Source organism: Schistocerca cancellata, chromosome 4 (genome assembly GCF_023864275.1).
Source record: "Schistocerca cancellata isolate TAMUIC-IGC-003103 chromosome 4, iqSchCanc2.1, whole genome shotgun sequence".
NCBI classification, from domain to species: domain Eukaryota; kingdom Metazoa; phylum Arthropoda; class Insecta; order Orthoptera; family Acrididae; genus Schistocerca; species Schistocerca cancellata.
Window position 1 is genome coordinate 864,303,023 of NC_064629.1, and position 20,553 is coordinate 864,323,575.

At 40.0% G+C, this 20,553-nt stretch overlaps 1 protein-coding gene across 1 annotated transcript in view; it reads right to left on the bottom strand.

Moving 5' to 3' along the window:
- The window catches only part of LOC126184477 (dynein axonemal heavy chain 7-like), a 1,143,184-nt gene that overhangs the window by 581,023 nt on the left and 541,608 nt on the right, over positions 1-20,553 (bottom strand). The window contains exon 26 of the mRNA XM_049926869.1: positions 9,256-9,422. Within this exon, the coding sequence (XP_049782826.1) occupies positions 9,256-9,422 (167 nt within the window). The remainder of the gene's footprint in view (positions 1-9,255; positions 9,423-20,553) is intronic.

Here is a 20,553-nt window from a genome sequence, read left to right on the forward strand (position 1 = left end):
AGACAGCACACTGTGTAAAAGAATTAGGGAAATAGGTATGTCAACGTCCGGTATGTTAAATGTATTTTCATACAGGGGGGTAACTGTGGTCTTATTTTGTGGTTTGAGACCTTCGCTTTCAATGCAGGCAACAATTAAAATCATTCGCCATCTTGGTAAATAACAATACTAATAGTATGAATATATACATCATTTCTTTCTATTAAAAAATTCGTCAATGGAATAGAAAGAGTTGGCCACTAGTAAGTCTTTCAGGCTCCTTTTAAACTGATCTTTATTTTTATTTGTAACTAAATTTGTGTTGCTACAGATGCCATTGTCTCTCCATGGGTCATCCATAGGTTGTGGACACGCTACAGGGAGACAGATCAGTACATAAAGCGAGTTGGACAAGGTCAACAACGCACTACAACCTCATATCCGACCATCTCTGCGTTGCGGCGTCGTACAGATACCGCTAGAGCACTGCAGAGCGGTCTCAGGAGAGCCACTGAAGCCGCTGTGTACGATCATACTGTAACGAACAGGTTGCGAGAAAGGATATCACGACCCACAGTCCTGTTCGAGTACCTCGCTTGACACAACATCTTGCAGCTCGCTTTCAGTTCTGCCGTTCCCATGTCAACTGACAACTTAGTCACTGGCGAAATGTGTTGTTCACAGACGAGAGCAAATGTCCTCTGACGCAAGGTAATGGCAGTGTTCCACGGCGAGCGGTGCGCGCCAAATGTTGTCCAGGAAAACGACATATTTCCAAGGTGTTGCGTGGAGGCTTCAGTTTCGACAGCCATACGGATCTTGTCGTTGTCTACGGTCGCCTCGAAGCCAGGAAGTACATGGAACAGATCCTATTGGACCGCGTGGTGGCTGCTGCATACGGTGGTGGATCAGAATTCCTCTAATGTCAGGGCCTATGTGGGGTGCGTCAGCAGAAATATCTTGCGAAGCCTGGGCATTGAAGTAATGAAATGGCCAGCGCTGAGTCCCGAACTAAACCCCATCGTGCATGCTTGACAGACGTGCTAGTGGTCGTCCTTTTCCGCCACAGACTCTCCAAAAACTCCCGTGGGCTCTCAGGGGTGACCTCTGTAGACTTATTCGGAGCATGAAATGTAGGAGTCAGGCAGATATAAACACTCTAGTAGGGCAGACACGTTATTGAAGCTCTGAAAGTCCAAAAAATAGCTCTCCAGATGACAGGATGAATGATTGTTTCCACTTTGTTTCCGACAACTGTCGGGCATTTCAGTTCTTTTTGTGTAAACGATCGAGAATGCAATGTTTTGTTGTGTACTTAATTTGCGAAAAATAAATGTATGAATTGGTAACATACCCAGTCCTCAGTTATTGCACAGTGGAATATGGGAGACACACAAATTCATGTTCCCCTAATTCTTTTGAGCAGTATATTAAGACCTGACGCTAAAACTACAAATAAATGTAAATTTTTGTATACATCGTACGTTTTTGTATGTCGGTGCTGTGGTCACCTGAGTGAAAGAGTGACCAAGTAATCCCAAGGACCAAATATAAGTGAACTATTTTCGAGCGCATTGCGACAGAGACATCGCGCCACGCTCTCGACCGTCACGTCCTGCGAGATCCAGCAGAGCGAGCTGCTTGGGCACGCAGTGAGCGAGGGCACCTAGGCGGCGTCCATTTACTATGGTCTGCAGTGTCTTTCTTAAATCCGTCCCGTCACTAGCCCCTTTGCGTTCCTTCCCTTCACCACTCCTCCTGTACCATTGTACCAAGACAATGTACCTCTGCATATACGTGTGTCTGTGTCCGCTGAAGAAGGTAATGAAACTGGAAATTAAAGTAGCATATTTTTAAGGTGTTATTTGTGTCGCTATTGGCCTTCACTACATAGTTTTTGGGTATGTTCCATTGTTTTTATCCAACCTAAGATTTCTAATACTGTATGAAATAATTCTATTTCAGATGACAGTAGTAAATATTTGTTAACTAGCACTCTTCCTATGGGTTGGTGTATTTGCAGCCTCTCTCAAAATTTTGTAAATAGGCTTACACGTTGTATGGGAAATACAGAATAACGAATATGCTTACTATCAAAGCTGGTAACAATACTTGTTCTGGAGGAAACTTAGCACGAATATCTTTCAAGTACAAACTTTCCAATTTGTGATTTTTCATTTTGGTAGTCAAGTAGAATACTGGAGCTTGGATTTTGACTCACACTACTATTTTGAGAATACTTCAGAATTTCTTAATTGGCTAGAAATACCTATAATTAATTAATATGAATTGCTTAGAACTATAAGACAAAGCAAAGCTTCACATGCAGTTATTTTTTACTGTACCTGTTTTTACTCTGGGCAGAAATAATCTTCGTTTTCTCAGCATTTGACTTATGCTGTTATTGGGCTATAATTCATTTCTTCCCGCATTTTATCATTTGAAATGGTACTCAGTTCTTCTAATACACAGCTTGACAAAAAAAAGTGAAGCACCAAGAAGACATGCTCACCGTCGGCAGGTATGTAAATGATAAGTGCTGAAATACTCTGGACAGGCAGAATGGCTCGCTACCAGAACGGATTGGTGTTGTTCGTGTTTAGTGTTGTTAACAGTCCTGTTATGGTAAATGAGGAGCCGTGAAGACCACTTTAGATTTTTTTTTTTTTTTTTACAGGAGAGGCAGAAAACTGAAAACCATATTAGCAAAATACCCGCGCTAGTGAAATTTTTGGCCTGCTCACTTTTATGTCAAACAAAAGACTTTCATAACGAAAAAGTGGAAAAAATCAATAGGTAATCTGTAAAAATGGGTTAAAAGCTGTACTTGGTCTGCTTTGATACTAACTATTGGATCTGTCCGCTATTGAAACTAAACCAAAGGGTATCCACGTCATTCTTAGATGGGTTTTACTGCAATTTCTTAAAAAATAGTTAACAATTCGTTCCTTGTGCATGTTTGTTTCAAGAATAACACTAGTGTCAGTTAATATAAAATAAACATACAACATAGAAAAAGTGTAAGTGTTTGAACAAAAAAAATATTGAATGGTCAAACCGAAACATTTACCAACAGTCATCTAAAAAAAAGGAAGTTGTATTAACATGATTTTTTAACACTAGTTTCTCTTGACTAAAGAAGAGAAATACTTAACATGTTTCAAACATTTGCTAAGTAACAATAGAGAACGAAACACATAGGCTGAGCATTAAATCCTCATCTTCTTCCACATTCTCACATTCGCAGTAATCTTTTTCCTCTGCCACACCACAAGCCTCTTTTTCAGTGATGTTGTGATAACATTGCAGTCTCTCAGTTTCATGCCATTTTTCACCAAAATGTTTCTCTAGTAATTTTTTTTACATCTGCGGTCTGTTTGGGGTTCGCAGCACACCCAAGAGGTAATAGCGAGGGACTCATCGGACCAAGGGATTCGCCTTTCTTTGTAACTGCGAAAAACCTGCCAACGTCTGTATTATAAGCTCTCTCTCTCTCTCTCTCTCTCTCTCTCTCTCTCTTATTTTGCTAACTTTTCTTTGGATGTACCGAGTCTCGTGTTATGATTGGCTACTGATGCAGTCGGCCACTTTTGAAACAACAGCGAACTGAACTTGGCCTCCATTTTGAACAGCTTTTTAAATCATTTTGTCGCTTTTTGAGACTGGTGAGCGTACCATCCGATTCAGCGCGGAAAATACTGTAAGAAAACGTCGATAACAGAAAATCAAAAAAAAAAAAAATAGACTAGGCTCTTAAAATAAGGGGCGTGAACAGAGTCAGATGTTGACTGGTCACTGTGAAGGACACGGAGATTCCGCGCACTCTTTTGAGGCAGCGTTATCAGCACCTGATCGAGTCTGAAAGGGGAGTCTCAATTTGGCCGGCTGGGTGAATCGTGCATTGAATTTTTCATTGCGAGCTCTGATTTCTCATATTTTATCGTGATGATCATTTCTCCCTATGTAGGTGGGTGCCAACAGAATGTTTCCGCAATCGGAGGAGAAAACTAGTGATTGAAATTTCATGAGAAGATCCCGTCGCAACGAAAAACGCCTTTGTTTTAATGATTGCCACTCCAATTCACGTATCATGTCTGTGACACTACCTCCCATATTTCGCGATAATACAAAACGAGCTGCCCTTCTTTGTACTTTTTCGATGTCATCCGTCAGTCCCATCTGATGCGGATCCCACACCGCACAGCAGTACTCCAGAATAGGGCGGACAAGCGTGGTGTAAGCTGTCTCTTTAGTAGACCTGTTGCACCTTCTAAGAGTTCTGCCAATGAGTCGCAGTCTTTGGTTCGCTCTACCCACAATATTACCTACGTGATCGTTCCAATTTAGGTTATTTGTAATTGTAATCCCTAAGTATTTAGTTGAATTTACAGCCTTCAGATTTGTGTGACTTATCGCGTAATCGAAATTTAGCTGATTTCTTTTAGTACTCATGTGAATAGCTTCATACTTTTCCTTATTCAGGGTCAATTGCCACTTATCGCACCATACAGATATCTTACCTAAATTATTTTGCAAGTCGTTTTGATCATCTGATGACTTTGCAAGACGATAAATGACAGCATCATCTGCAAACAATGTAAGACGGCTACTCAGATTGTCTCCTATGTCGTTAATATAGATCAGGAACAATAGAGGGCCTATAACAATTCCTTGGGGAACGCCGGATATTACTTCTATTTTACTCGATGATTTTCCGTCTATTACTACGAAATGTGAACTTTCTGACAGGAAATCACGGACCCAGTCGCACAACTGAGGCGATACTCCGTAGGCACGCAGTTTGGTTACAAGACGCTTGTGATGAACGGTGTCGAAAGCCTTCTGGAAATCTAAAAATATGGAATCAATTTGACATCCCCTGTCGATACCACTTATTACTTCATAAGTATAAACAGCTAGTTGTGTTTCACAAGAACTATATTTTCTGAAACCGTGCTGACTATGTGTCAATAAATCGTTTTCTTCGAGGCACTTCATAATGTTCGAACACAGTATATGTTCCAAAACCCTACTGTAAATCGACGTTAGTGATATTGGCCTGTAATTCAGCGGATTACTCCTACTTCCCTTTTTGGGTATTGGTGTGACTTGAGGAATTTTCCAGTCTTTAGGTACGGATCTTTCTGTGAGCGAGTGGTTGTATACAAGTGCTAAATATGGAGCTATTTTATCAGCGTACTCTGTGAGGAGCCTGACTGGTATACAATGTGGACCGGAGGCCTTGCCTTTATTAAGTGATTTAAGCTGTTTCGTTACACCGAGGATATTTACTTCTGTGTTTCTCATCTTGGCAGTTGTTCTTGATTGGAATTCAGGAATATTTACTTCGTCTTCTTTGGTGAAGGAGTTTCGGAAAACCGTGTTTAATAACTCTGCTTTAGTGGTACTGTCATCAGTGACTTCACCGTTGTTATCGCGCAGTGAAGGTAATTATTGCGTCTTGCCACTGGTGTGCTTTATGTATGACCAGAATCTCTTAGGGTATTCTGCCAGATTTCGAGACAGAATTTCGTTGTGGAAATTATTAAAAGCATTTCGCATTGAAGTACGCGCCATATTTCAAACTTCTGTAAAACTTTGCCAATCTTGGGGATTTTGCGCCCTTTTAAATTTGACGTGTTTTTTCGTTGCTGCTAAAACAACGATCTGACCCGTTTTGTGTACCATGGGGGATCAGTACCATCACTTATTAATTTATGTGGTATATATCTCTCAATTTCTGTCGATACTATCTCTTTGAAAATATTCCACAACTTTTCTACACTTACATGATGAGATCGGAAGGAGTGAAGACTGTCTCTTAAAAAGGCGTTAAGAGTATTTTTATCAGCTTTTTTAAATAGATATACTTCGCGTCCTTTGTGCATTCCGACGGACATTAGCAATTCCAGCAACACAATGCGACACCCCACACGCTCAGAATTTCTACAGAGTGGCTCCAGGAACAATCTTCTCAGTTTAAACACTTCCGCTGGTCGCCGAACTCCCCAGACATCAACATTATTGAGCAAATATGGGATGCCTTGCAACGTGCTGGTCAGAAAACATCTCCACCCCTCGTACTCTTTCGGTTTTGTGTACAGCCCTGTAGGATTCATGGTGTCAAATCACTCCAGGACTACTTTAGACATTAGTCGAGTCCATGCCACGCCGTGTTGCGGCACTTCTGCGTGCTCACGGGGCCCCTACAAGGTACGAACGTCGAAATGGCAAATATTGAGATAAACGACAGTGGAATAGAAAAACAACTACAATCGTTTAGTAGTGGAAAGGCATCAGGATCGGATGAGATACCTATAAGATTCTAAAAAAGATGATGCGAAAGAACTTGCTCCCAATTAGCAGTAATGTATCGTATATCGGTCGAGCAACGAAGGGTACCTTGCGACACGAGGAGGCGCAAGTCATCGCCGTTTATAAGCAGGGCCGTAGGACAGATGCACACAATTACAGACTTTAATCGTTGACGTCAGTCTGTTGAATTATGGAACATGTTTTATGCTAAAGAATTATGACGTTTTTGGAGAATGAAAATCTCCTCTATAAAAATGAACATGAATTTCCTCCACGAGATCCACAGCGCAGTAGACAACGGCTCTCAGGTTGATGTATTCCTTGACTTCAGCAAGGCACTTGACACCGTCCCGCGTTACCGTTTAGTGAAAAAAATACAAGCTTATCATGTATCGGAGTAGGCTTGCGACTGGATTCAAGACTTCCTTGCAGATAGACCTCAACATGTCTCTTTTAATGGAACAAAATCGACAGATGTAAAGGCAATTTCCGGAGTACCCCAAGAAAGTGTGATAGGCCGTTACTGTTTACAATATATATAAATGATCTAGTACAAAGCATCGGATGCTCTTTAAGGCTGTTCGCAGATGATGCGGTTGTTTGTCACAAGATATTAACGATTTGTAGGATGACCTCCAGAGAACTGATGAATGGTTCAGGCTCTGGCAGTTGTCGCTGAGCGTAGGTAAATGTAATATGTTGCGCATACATAGGAAAGGAAATCCGCTACTGTGCAGGTAAACTACTGATGACAAAGCGCTGGAAACAGCATATACCGTAAAATATCAAGGAGCAACTATCCAGAGCGACCTTAAGTGGAATGACCACATGACACAAATAGTGGGAAAAACAGATGCCACACCCAGATTCACAGGAAGAATCCTAAGGAAATGTAACTCATCCATGAAGGAAGTGGCTTGTAAGGCCCTTGTTCGTCCTATTCTTGAGTATTGTCAATCTCTCTGGGATCCCTACCAGGTAGAACTGACAGAAGAGAGATAAGATCCAGTGGCGAGTGGGGATCACTTAGCCGGCGCGATAGCGTTACGAAGAAGCTCAACAAACTCCATTTGGCTGACGTTACAAGAGAGGCGTTGTGCGTCATGGAGAGATTTACTACTGAAATTTCGAGGGAGCACTTTTCAGGAAATGTCGGACAGTATGTTACTTCTCCCTACATATGTCTCGCGTAATGACCACCAAACACCATTTGGTGGCTTGCGGAGTAGGATTTAGATGTAGATATAGGAAAGCAAGGAAAGTTAGCATCTACTTTATGAGTAAAAACACATTTAATACTCTACATAGCTAAAAGTGGTTGGCACTTTGTGATATAATTATAACAGTAGACTTGTTAATTACATAAAGATAATGAATATATTTTGTTTTGTCACCTCTTAACAACGGTTATTCAACACAGACCTTACAGCACAGACCTTAGATAAAAATGATCACAAAATGGTACCGACCAGGGCTTTTGTACGCTTATTCTCGTTCTTTATGATAGTAGTTTCAAACTTTATATTACCAAGTTTGTGAATAATTTTAGAAAATGTTAATTAACCTACAATATTTCTTATTTTAAATTTTGCAAGGGATACAATGTACAAATTTACCAACATATTTTGATAAATATCGTGAAGTTTATGATGTGCTAACAGGTTTTATGAGAGACAAAAGTGTTTTCAGATTATTTGCATGACTGAAATTGGGTAAAACTACGGAACAGGAAGCTTTGTTACAAAACTGTTATGCGTTGATATGATTTGTAACCATTAAATTGTGATTTTTCGTGTTTCATTACCGTCTAGAAAAGTATATAGGATAATGTATACAGTGTGAACAAAAAGATACATATTGGTATTATATGTAATGTTATCAAATTAGTTAAATGTATTAATTTTATGTGCAAATAAAGAGGTAAAAAGTTGCACCTTACATTAAGAGTAATAGAACTAGTCACAACATAATAGCCCAGTCTTTTGAAGCTACACATTGTAATTCTATACATTCCACACATCAATTCTGTGACATTGTTGTCAAAACATTCATTAACTGAATGATGGAGGTGCTCATATTCATAGCGGCTCTGCGTTCCTCTTTGGATGTATGATGATGTTGATAAGTTACACCAATATGAAATATTTTCGAGAGTTTTTACTTTTGAGGAGATCGTTGATGTTGTTTGTAAGTAGTAATTTATACTAGCTGGGTCACATTATCGAGTTGCTTCACTGATTTCAGCGCACCCCCCCCCCTCCCCCCAATTAAGGTAATTTTTTTTTCTTTAGATAAGCAGGTATTTTTATCAAAGGTGCCATCACACCTTCAAACTGTTATGGACACAGTTTTAGAATGGGTCATGTTATTAATTTCAGTTTTTCTACATAGCCAATGTCTCATCACGAGAGCTACCCTTAATGAGCTGGCTTTTAGTTTTATCCGATAGCTGTCGCAGACTGCTGTGAATGTTTGAGGGTTAATCCGTGGGTTTCATTTGCATGCTATGCCAAGCTAGAGAAATAAACACAACAGGCAAACGTCTATACATCTATGTAAGTTCCATACAACTTGTCTGAGGCAGATTCCCACAAATTGTCACCTACAACTGTTATGCCTCAACAGCCGTCCACAATATCAGCACATAGCTCACCTTAAAATTGATCTTGGTATCTGAGAGAATAACACAAAATCCTCATTTACTGTGAGGTTCAATGTTCCACCAGCTCCCTGAATGCTGATTGCTGAAGCACGTCTAGAGTCTACAGTTATAGAGGCCTAGTCAGCCCCAGCTCAAGAATCCTGGGTTCATTATATTTTTTCGATTGAATTCCCTGAGGTTGTCCCCATTAGACACTAACCATAGGAACAAGTCGCTTAGAGAATGCTGTGAATGTGGGGATCATTATTCTCAAAATATTAACGAAAAATTTGTTCCAATGATTATATTGTCTTACTTACCAATGTCCCTGATCAAAATATTGCCTCAGGAGTTCTATTGGTGTTGGTGCTCCATGCTGCGCCTTTAATGGCATGTTCAAATTATCAATCAATGTTACACAAAGTTTGCCTTTTTGGGGACCATATAGTCCATTCTTCCCTTTATTTAACTTAGAAAGGATCTGCTCCTGAAAAAAGGGCAGATTAAAACTATTTATTGTTTCCTTATTGCATTAGCAGATGTTACATGTACAAACAACAAAACTGTACGTCTGCCTTCACACTGTTATACATCTACCTGCAAGGAATTTCAGCCAGAATGGGTATACATTATGAGTTAATACCATGTATTATTCTGGAGGCAAAACATCATATGAACAGGTGCTCCACCATTAATATTGCATGAGATATAGCTATTTGCAATTTGTTATTCACAAAAAATTTACAGACCAAATTATGAAGTGAAAACTCAGTGTAACAAACAGTGAAACTTGATTCATATTGTGATATCGCCAATCAAAATAATCTGAAAGACGTTCTCACAGAAGTCAATGCTCTTTTCGTTATTGTATTAGAAGAAATAGTGCATTATACAATCATACAAAGATAAAGTCTAAAAAGTTATACAGACAAACGTTTAGTTTCTAATATGCAACACAATCATAAATTATATACTTTTTACACATCTTAAATCTCCTACTCTTTATGGGCACAGTGGGTTATTTCCCTGCATGTCCGCCTCGATAGCGGAGTGGTCAGCACGAAGGAATGACATGCTAAGGAGCCCGTGTTCGATTGCCACCTGGGACGGCGATTTTTCTATGCTCCGCGACTAGGTATTGTGTTGTTATCATCATCTCATCCCCATCGACGCGCAGGTCGCCGACGTGGCGTCAGCTAAAAAGACTTGCACAAGGCGACCGGTCTGCCCGACGGGAGGGCCTAGCCACACGACATTATTATTTTTATTTCGTAGCATACCAGCAATAAGTGCATCATTAGTCAGTAGTGATAAATCGATGTTATGTTTCGTTTCGAATTGTTACCTAAGAATTTCACTGCGTCACGTCTAATTCAATTCCTCAAGCACAAGTGGATGAGTTAAACATTTGGAAGAAGGTGTACTGAAATATGAAAAAAAGGCAAAATAGGAACAGTGACCGGTGTAAGTGTAACAAGTGCAATATAAAGACATATGGCGTAGCATCGGCTTCGTGGTTGAGTAATGACTGCCGGCCGGAGTGGCCGAGTGGTTCTAGGCGCTACACTCTGGAACCACGCGACCGCTACGGTCACAGGTTCGAATCCTGCTTCGGGCATTGGTGTGTGTGATGTCCTTCGGTTAGTTAGGTTTAAGTAGTTTTAAGTTCTAGGGGACTGATGACCTCAGCAGTTAAGTCCCATAGTGCTCAGAGCTATTTGAACCATTTGAGTAATGACTTGTTGACTGCTAAATAGGCCGGCCGTGTTCGAAGCTCGTTAAAGCCATTTTTTTTCTTTTCCTTCTGCAGTTCGATGTTTTCAAATTTGTGCCTGTATCGAAGTGTAACGTCTGTTACACGTAGTTCACACCCGTTTATTTGTTGTTTTCATTTCTATGAGACATCTATGTGCCATCTCATCTACTCTCTCTATTCATCACATTTACTTTCGACGGTAACGTATTCTTACCACATCACTCATGTTCTATAGCCAGTGTATAGTATGACAACTGCCAAGCCCACAGAAAGAGAACAAGCATTTCAATGACAGGTCGGATAGTTCATAATGTTGTGAAAAAAATAAACAAAAATAAATGGCACGAGGGAGTTTCACTCCAATACTGCGACCACTTAACCACCACGCCGTCATCTACATCTACATCTACATGGATACTCTGCAAATCACATTTAAGTGCCTGGCAGAGGGTTCATCGAACCACCTTCACAATTCTCTATTATTCCAATCTCGTATAGCGCGCGGATAGAATGAACACCTATATCTTTCTGATTTTCCTTATTTTATCGTGGTGATCGTTCCTCCCTATGTAGGTCGGTGTCAAAATAATATTTTCGCATTCGGAGGAGAAAGTTGGTAATTGGAATTTAGTGAGAAGATTCCGTCGCAATGAATCGCCTTTCTTTAAACGATTTCCAGCCCAAATCCTGTATCATTTCTGTGACACTCTCTCCCATATTTCGCGATAATGCAAAACGTGTTGCCTTTCTTTGAACTTTTTCGATGTACTCCGTCAGTCCTATCTGGTAAGGATCCCACACCGCGCAGCAGTATTCTAAGAGAGGACGGACAAGCGTAGTGTAGGCTGTCTCCTTAGTACGTCTGTTACATTTTCTAAGTGTCCTGCCAATAAAACGCAGCCTTTGGTTAGCCTTCCCCACAACATTTTCTATGTGTTCTTTCCAATTTAAGTTGTTCGTAATTGTAACACTAAGGTATTTAGTTGAATTTACGGCTTTTAGATTAGACTGATTTATCGTGTAATCGAAGTTTAACGAGTTCCTTTTAGCACTCATGTGGATGACCTCCCACTTTTCATTATTTAGGGTCAACTGCCACCTTTCGCACCATTCAGATATTTTTTTCTAAATCGTTTTGCAGTTTGTTTTGATCTTCTGATAACTTAATTAGTCGATAAACGACAGCGTCATCTGCAAACAACAGAAGACGGCTGCTCAGATTTATTCCCAAATCGTTTCGTCAGACTTCCAGTATCCTCGATATTGCACTAGTTAATCTTGGACCGTTCACTGTTTCTATTTTGATTTTTTTTCAGTCCAGTACACCTTCTTCCTGTTTTCATACTTGATCTGTGTTCCGTTTTTGACGGGCTATCCACTGAGCCATCTCACAACTTAATCTGAGGCGGGTGCGATGCGGGGTTTCCCTTGTGACAAAAACTGAGTTCATCGGTTCCACCACCGAGGGCGCTGCTCGCAGGTAGTATGGTTAGTTTGTCAACTTGATTTTGGCGCATGCGTGCAATACGTAATGTATATTGCCGAACGGAGGACGTTTTGGTCAGTCTTCGATGGCTCACCTGGCGATGACTGACAGGTGCTCGAATGAAATACACCACGTGTTCAAAAGTCTCCCGACACCTGGCTGAAAATGGCTTACAAGTTCGTGGCGTCCTCCATCGGCAATGCTGGAACTTAATATGGAGTTGGCCGACTCTTAGCCTTGATGACAGCTTCCTCTCTCGCAAGCATACATTCAATCATATGCTGGAAGATTTCTTGTGGATTCGCAGCCCATTTTTTACGGATTGCTGCACTGAGGAGAGGTATCGATGTCGGCCGGTGAGGCCTGGCAAGAAGTCGGCGTTCCAAAACATCCCAACCGTGTTCTATACGATTCAGGTCAGGACTCTGTGCAGGCCAGTCCATTCCAGGGATGTTACTGTCGTGTAACCACTCCGCCACAGGCCGTGCAATATGAACAGGTGCTCGATCGTGTTGAAAGATGCAATCGCCATCCCCGAATTGCTCTTCAACAGTGGGAAGCAAGAAGGTGTTTAAAACATCAATGTAGGTCTGTGCTGTGATAGTGCCGCGCAAAACAACAAGGGGTGCAAGCCCCCTCCATGAAAACCACAACCACCGCCTCCGAATTTTACTGTTGGCACTATACACGCTGGCTGGCAGATGACGTTGACCGGACATTCGCCATACCAACACCCTGCCAACGGATAGACACATTGTGTACCGTGATTCGTCACTCCACAGAACGTTTTTCCACTGTTCAGTCATCCAATGTTTACGCTCCTTACACCAAGCGAGGCGTCATTTGGCATTTACTGGCGTGATGTGTGGCTTAAGAGCAGCTGCTCGACCATGAAATCCATGTTTTCTCATCTACTACATAACTGTCATAGTACTTTTGGCGGCGTCCGATACTTTTGATCACATAGTGTATCGTGGAGTGTAGCTGACGGCTACCGGCTGCAAGCCCAAAATTTCTTCAAATAGGGTCTATGTTATATCAGTGGTTACTAAATCGAGTAAAATTTACAAAGAACTTGGCAATATGAGCCCACTTATCAGATGACATTGCATCCCCTCTGGCCTGAATAAATTCACTGATTTGGTTGGGACGGCTGTCGTAAAGTCGTTATATACTGTCCTGAGGCAAGTTGGCCAACAAATATTGTTCCTGATATCCCAGACATCGGCACTGTGACATAGTTGTCGTCCGAACTGCTCTCACATGTGTTCCCTCAGGGACAGATCTACGGATCTTGATGTTCATGGAAGTAACTCAACTTCACACAGATCGCTCATAGAGACGGGCCATGTACGAAAGAGCATTACGCTGTTAAAAATGTTACTACAATACTGCAGCATGAGAGATAATACACGATTTGGCAGAATGTCCGTGATGTACCATTGTGCCCTCCGAGTTCCCTCAGAAACTGTCAACTGTGATTTGAAATATTACTTAATGGCACCCAACCCCATGACAGCAAGAGTACCAATTCTGTGCCTCTCCCCAGCACACCACCATACACTCTGATGATGATCATCTGAGGCAGCGCACCATTCTTATTCGTGGCTGAACACATTGCGAGACCATGGATGCAAAGACCTGGTCATGGCACCACTCCAGGCGCTTTTATGTTAATGTGGCAACAGCAACCTAAACGGGAGGGGGGGGGGGCAGCTACTGCTAGTCACTAGTCAATAATGTGGGATGACACAGAATGTTACAAGGAGTTCATTACCTGTTCTTGGATGACAGGTACAAATGTTAAGTGCTTACAGAATACTTCGTCTACAGTACGGCTGTCCTCCCTTGTTGTGGTCAGATGAGATCGTCTGGAATCTCCATTACGAGTATGTCTGCCCTTGCTTTCCCATGGAGGACCATTGTCACATGCCAATGTCCCACAAATCAGGATACTGCATGACTGACCAGCCGGCCTAATGGAGTCCCACAGAGAGCCCCCCCCCCCTCTTTCTAAATAAGTCAGGTGCTGCTAACTCTGCCTCGCGCAAGTATACAGCATCTCTGTGTCCTTCACAATGATGATTCAACATCTGATGATGTTCATGCCATTTCTATACCATATCAGTCCTTGTAACAACACTAACATGAACAACACTAATACACACTGGTGGCTGTTCTACCCGTTACAGAGAACTGCAATTCTAATCATCTACATACTTGCTGATGGTGTATATGTGTATGAAGTTTCACTGACATACAACTTTGTCTTCTGAGTGATTCACTCTAGTTGACAGGCAGTGTATTCTAAGAAACAAGTCAAACATTTGTAAGCATCTTAATAGCCACACTAAACATTGCATGTACCTCTCCTCGCTACGCAAGCCTCTTCATCTCCAAATAACTACTGCAACCTACATCCTTTTGAATCTGCTTACTGTATTCACTTCTTGGTCTCCCTCAACAATTTTTATCCTCCACACTTCCCACCAACACCAAATTGGTGATCCTTTGATATCTCGCATACCTACAGGTAAAATAGTTGATGCACTATTGTCTGAATACAATGTGCTGTCAACTAAAATGTGGCGCTCTTTGATCTGTATGACACAAACATCACACACTGAGGGTTGTATCCTTGGATTAAGAATTCATGCGTCATGGAACTACGTCCTGTAGGTACATCGCTGAGAACAACCTCATCTTGTCTGTGTTATTTGTGACCATGTTGTTGGCACTACTTGCTGCAGCTTATTTTTTTCTCTGTCAGCCATTTTTCTTCCCATTGATGCATGATTCTGTACATCAAAAGCGAGGTGATAGCATGAAAGACGACGGCACAGTGAACCATTTAATTGTCATCAACGCCTCACTGGCTGCTACATCTGCTAATTCGTATCCCTGAATTTCCATGAGCCTTCATACCCAACCGACTGATACCTCCTTCCTAAGCCTTTGTTGGTAGAGAAGGGTGTCAAGATACTCTGGACTCCTGTATGTGTTAAAAGTGTTGGAGAGACTGAAGGGCAGTTACAGAGTCGCAGGAGATGAGGCGTTTTGCATTCAGTACACATCTCATCTGCTCCAGTGCCCTCAAGATTTCCTGTAATCCATCATCATGCACAGTTAATCACACGGTATTTACGTAACCTGACCTTGAGAACACGATAAGGGCTAAAAATATCTTGTAAACAGAAAAGGGAAATGTATCTTATAGCTAGGAGGAGTAATGATCCCCAAACAGTGAAACATTATAAAAACTACTGCACTGTATTAAGAAAAGTTATTAAAAAGTCCAGAAGTATGTGCATTGTGTCTCAGATTAGCACATCTGATAATCAAATTAAAATGATTTCGAATATTGTGAAAAGGGAAACAGGGCAACCGAGAGCACAGGAAGAGTGTATTTCTATCAAACACAATGAAAAGTTTGTTAACAAGAAGTCAGAAGTAGAAAACATTTTTAATAATTATTTTTTAACTGTTGTAAAGAAAATAGGATCCAGCTATTCATTAGAAAATGCAAGGCAGTAAATGGAAGAGGCAGTACCTATGCAATTTGATAAAATTGAAATTCGACCTACCTTTCCTACTGAAAATAGGAAAGTAATAAATTCACTCAAAAGTAAAAGCTTACATGGAATTGATGGCATTTCCATCAGAGTACTAAAATCTTGTTCCCAACAAATAAGTAGGATTCTCAGCCACATATGTAGTAGCTCACTGAAATAAGGCATTTTTACAGATAGTCTGAAATACACCATCTTTAAACCATTGCATAAAAAAGGGGATAGATTTGATGTTAACAACTACTGGCCAATCTCACTTCTCACAAATTTATCCAAAATTCTTGAAAAAGTAATGTATTCAAGAGTAGCATCACATATTTATAATAATAAAATACTAACAAAATGTCAATTTGGTTTTCAGAAAGGCATTTCAACAGAAAATGCTATATATGCTTTCACTGATCAAATATTAAATGCATTGAGTAACTAAACATCACGCATTGGGACACTTTGTGATCTCTCAAAGGCTTTTGATTCTGTGAATCATGAAATTTTTCTAGATAAGATTAAGCATTGTGGTATGCATGGGGTGGTACACAAATGGTTTAATTCATACTTGACTGGAAGAATGCATATGGTTGAAATTAACAGTGCAGATAGTCTGCAAAAACCAGCAAAGTCCTCTAACTAGGGAGGTATCAAGAATGACAGCCCACAGGGTTCAGTCTTGGGGCCCTCATTTTTCTTAATATATATTATCTACTTGCCACTCTATATTCATGAAGGTACAAAGCTAGTTCTTTTTGCTGCTGATATAAGTATAGTAATCACACCCAACAAGCAAGAATCAACTGAGGAAATTGCAAATAATTTCTTTCAGAAAATTATAAAGTGGTTCTCTGCAAATGGATTCTCACTAAATTTTGAGAAAATCACAGTTTATACAATTCTGTACAGTAAATGGCATAAAACCATTGATAAATACAGACTATGAATGGATGTCTGTTGCTAAGGCAAAATACTCAAAATTTCTGGGTGTGTGCATTGATGAGAAATTGAACTGGAAGAAACACATCAATGATCTGCTGAAACGGTTAGGTTCAGCTACTTATGCTGTTAGGGTTATTGCAAATTTTGGTGATAAACATATCAGTAAATTAGCCTACTATGCCTATTTTCATTCACTGCTTTCATATGGCATCATATTTTGGGGCAATTCGTCATTAAGAGAGAAAGTACTCATTGCACAAATGTGTGTAATCAAAATAATATCTGGAGCCCACCCAAGATCACCTTGCAGACATTTATTTAAGGAACTAGGCATATTCACAGAACCTTCGCAATACACGTATTCACTTATGAAATTTGTCATTAATTACCCATCCCAGTTCAAAAATAACAGCGAAGTGCATAGCTACAATATTAGAAGAAAGGATGATATTCACTATCTGGATTAAATCTCACTTTACCACAGAAAGGGGTGAATTGTGCTGCCACAAAAATCTTTGGTCATTTGTCAAATAATATTAAAAGTCTGACAGATAGCCAACCAACATTTAAAAGCAAATTAAAAGAATTTCTGAATGACAACTCCTTCTACTCAGTAGATGAATACTTAGAAATGAAGTAGTGACTCTAAAAATAAATAAATAAATTAATTAAATTAAATAAATTATTTTGTGTAAAAAAATTTATATTGAAGTGACACATCCTTATCATTACGAAATGTCGTATTTATGATCTATGGAACAAGGATTTATGTATGTATGTATGTATGTATGCATCTCCCCAGACTCAGCGCAGAAATTGGGCGTGGGGCTGGTCCTGCAGTCATCTGTGGTCAGCCTAATCCTTCTTGACAGCTCGTTTCAATGAGCTGGAGGTAAGCTGGCCTCCCTGATTGAAACAGTGAGCATCAGAGTGATTATTTCGCTCTGCAGATGAGTGTGAACTGTTTTGAACCTTCCTGGCAGATTAAAACCGTATACCAGGCTGAGACTCGGGAAAGAGCGCCCATACCTGTAGATGGGTGGGTAAAGCGTGGGGGAGGGGGGGATAGGAAGTAGTTTTAATAATATGGAAGATGAATAGCGACTTGTGTGGAGGTGAACCATCATGTTGGAACCATAACCTCTGCTGAACATAAAGTTGAACATTTTCCACTGCGCCAGGAAAATAGTTTGAGAAAATGCATGATACCTTCTTGCAGTGAATGGATGATGCAACAAGTAGGGATCTAAACTTGTGACTGTGACATCTGAATCAAGTGTGGTGGATCTGAGTGATACGGGCACAGCCTGCAATGTTGCTGGGTCTCTTGTGCTAAGTATAGAATCTGGTCGTAAGTTTAATCCAGGAAATCCAAAAATCATTGGTTTTCCCCATTCCTATGACGTTAATTATCCTACATTAAATTTCAGTTGTCTTAAGTTCAAACAACTTCCATCATCGCACTAACAGCAAATGCCCACCGTATTTGTGCTACGCTTCAACAATCCCGCTCCACCCCAGTTGCCAACTCATTTAAACTGTGTAGTAGGAATGTGATAGAAACAATTAGTTCTTTTTTAAATAAATGCCACACTAGGAGAGTCTCCTCTGCAGTCTCTGGACGATTATTTCTTTTTTTTTCTTTTTTACTTATTTATTCATACTAGCCCAGTTTCTTGATTACAACATTGGTCCATTATGTATAGAATTACATGTGAGTGAATGTTCATGATAATCTACTTATTTTTTAACATATTTCTTTTCTATTCTGAACATGAATTATGTTTACACTGTCCACTACTTTTCTTGTATTTATTTATTTCTGCTGCTATCGCTCTAAGACTTAATTGGCTAAGTATCATTTTATTGTGTCATCTTGTAACGTCAATTCGCGATAACTTTATTGCAGTAAGCTACTTTGCAGAACAGCCCATAGCATTGGAGCCATCGACTATGAAGGTTGTGTCTTAGCAATGACTCATTCGCACCTGTCGCTATGCTAGCCGTGGGAAGCGGTATATTTGTCACTTCGAGCGACTGAATATTCAAACCCTTAAGAATCTAAATAAACTATATTAAATATTATTTAATATTGTTTTAAGTCGATACACTGCCTTTTGTTATTCAAGAGAATATGGCATAAAAATTTCAGCCTTTTATCGGTCATAGTTTTGGAGTTTGAGGAAATTACCTAAAACACACCAAACCGACACTTAAACTAAAAAACTCAGTTAGGAATAATAACAGTTTGTCTTTTAGTATCATTTGAAATCATTACTGGAGTTCACAAAATGTCAGGTCAATTTATTTGGATTTTCATATTAAAAACCTTACCTTCTTTTCATTTTCGTAATATAAAATCCAGAAAAGATTATTATTTAGTTAATATCTATTTGTTTTGTTGTTTTAGAATGAATGAGAATGAGTGAGAGTGTGTAAGTGGGACACACGTAGAAATTCAATATTGTATAATGTATCACATTACGTAACTGTGTAGAGGGAAAGTTGTTTTTTCCCCTTGTTGCTGATGACGTATGTCTACGAGTACTTGCTTTTGTAAGAAGGCAGCCAGAATATCCATTAGCAGAGTAATAGTCTTCTAAATAAATTCCACGATTAGTTTTCCTTTCGTTTGGTTTTGTTAAACATTATATTAATAATTGCATATTGAAATGGCGTGAATGCAACTGGGAGTAGTGATTGGCGTAGGACAGTTTTGGCGTGAGAATGATCTAGAACGAATGTTCTGATTGGTTGGTCATTTTGATCAACCAATCAGAGTTTAGCAGTTCCCGCACACTGCAAGGTAGTCATAGGCTGTGAAAGAGCAGCAAGGAGAAGTCGCTGGGTAGCTATTGAACAGGCAGGTCAAGTTGAACGTGTCCGTCTGCATAATGTGTAAAATGAAGAAGTTATTGGAATTCTGCGTCCAGACTGTGTTGCCGTAGAAGCAGTTGCATTTACGGACAGTTTTGTGGAGTTTGGAAGTTCTAGAATTATTTTGTTGGAAAGATAAACGCGTGTGAACTTTCGGTCTTTGTAAAATTCCGCGTGGCATGTTTCGTATCCGTATATGGAATTTTTGTCGAGCAATTTCTTTAATAGAAATCCACTGAAAAGTACTGAATGTGAAACTCAGATGTAGTAGCGGAGTATTGACTGTGAAATCGCGTAATTCTTTGGGTTGGACTTAAGTACATGGACTTAAGTAAATTTCTGGCGGCCTTGCGTGTGTCCTGGATTGCATAAACTGTGAACTGAGGACAGTGATGTTGTTCACTAATTACATATGTGCTGATGGCAGGTATTTTTTTTTAACTGAAATGGGATAAAAGATTCGTTTCAGAATTGTGATACTTTACTGAGCGAGCGAAACAACGACTTCCCGCCCGAAAAGTATTATAAGAATTTACAGGATAGCTTGTTACCAGAGATCACGCGGACTTTGCAACATACTGTAAGTATCGATGGCGTTTTCTTCAACGCTGCTTTTACGCCGTCATCGCAGTACGTACGTAAGCATAGGAACGGGCTGGTGATTTGCCGCCATACTGAGGTAGGTGGAACTATTGACAGTGAACAGTACGACGAACGAACAAACTTTTATAACCCGCCCCACTGCAATCACTATCCACCCTCAATTGAGTCTTCCCTTACTGTAATAGAAGGAGAGCTTAGGTTTCCATTACTTCAAATTATCTATATTAATTTACAGTTATCATTGTACCTGCTACTATTACTACTGTTACAACACCATATACTACTGTTACAATAACAAACAATATAAGTATCACAATATTACAACTAAAAAAAAACCAGTAACACTCATTAATACTACCACCATGACCTAGACTCTTTTTATTTTCTTGAATTTTTT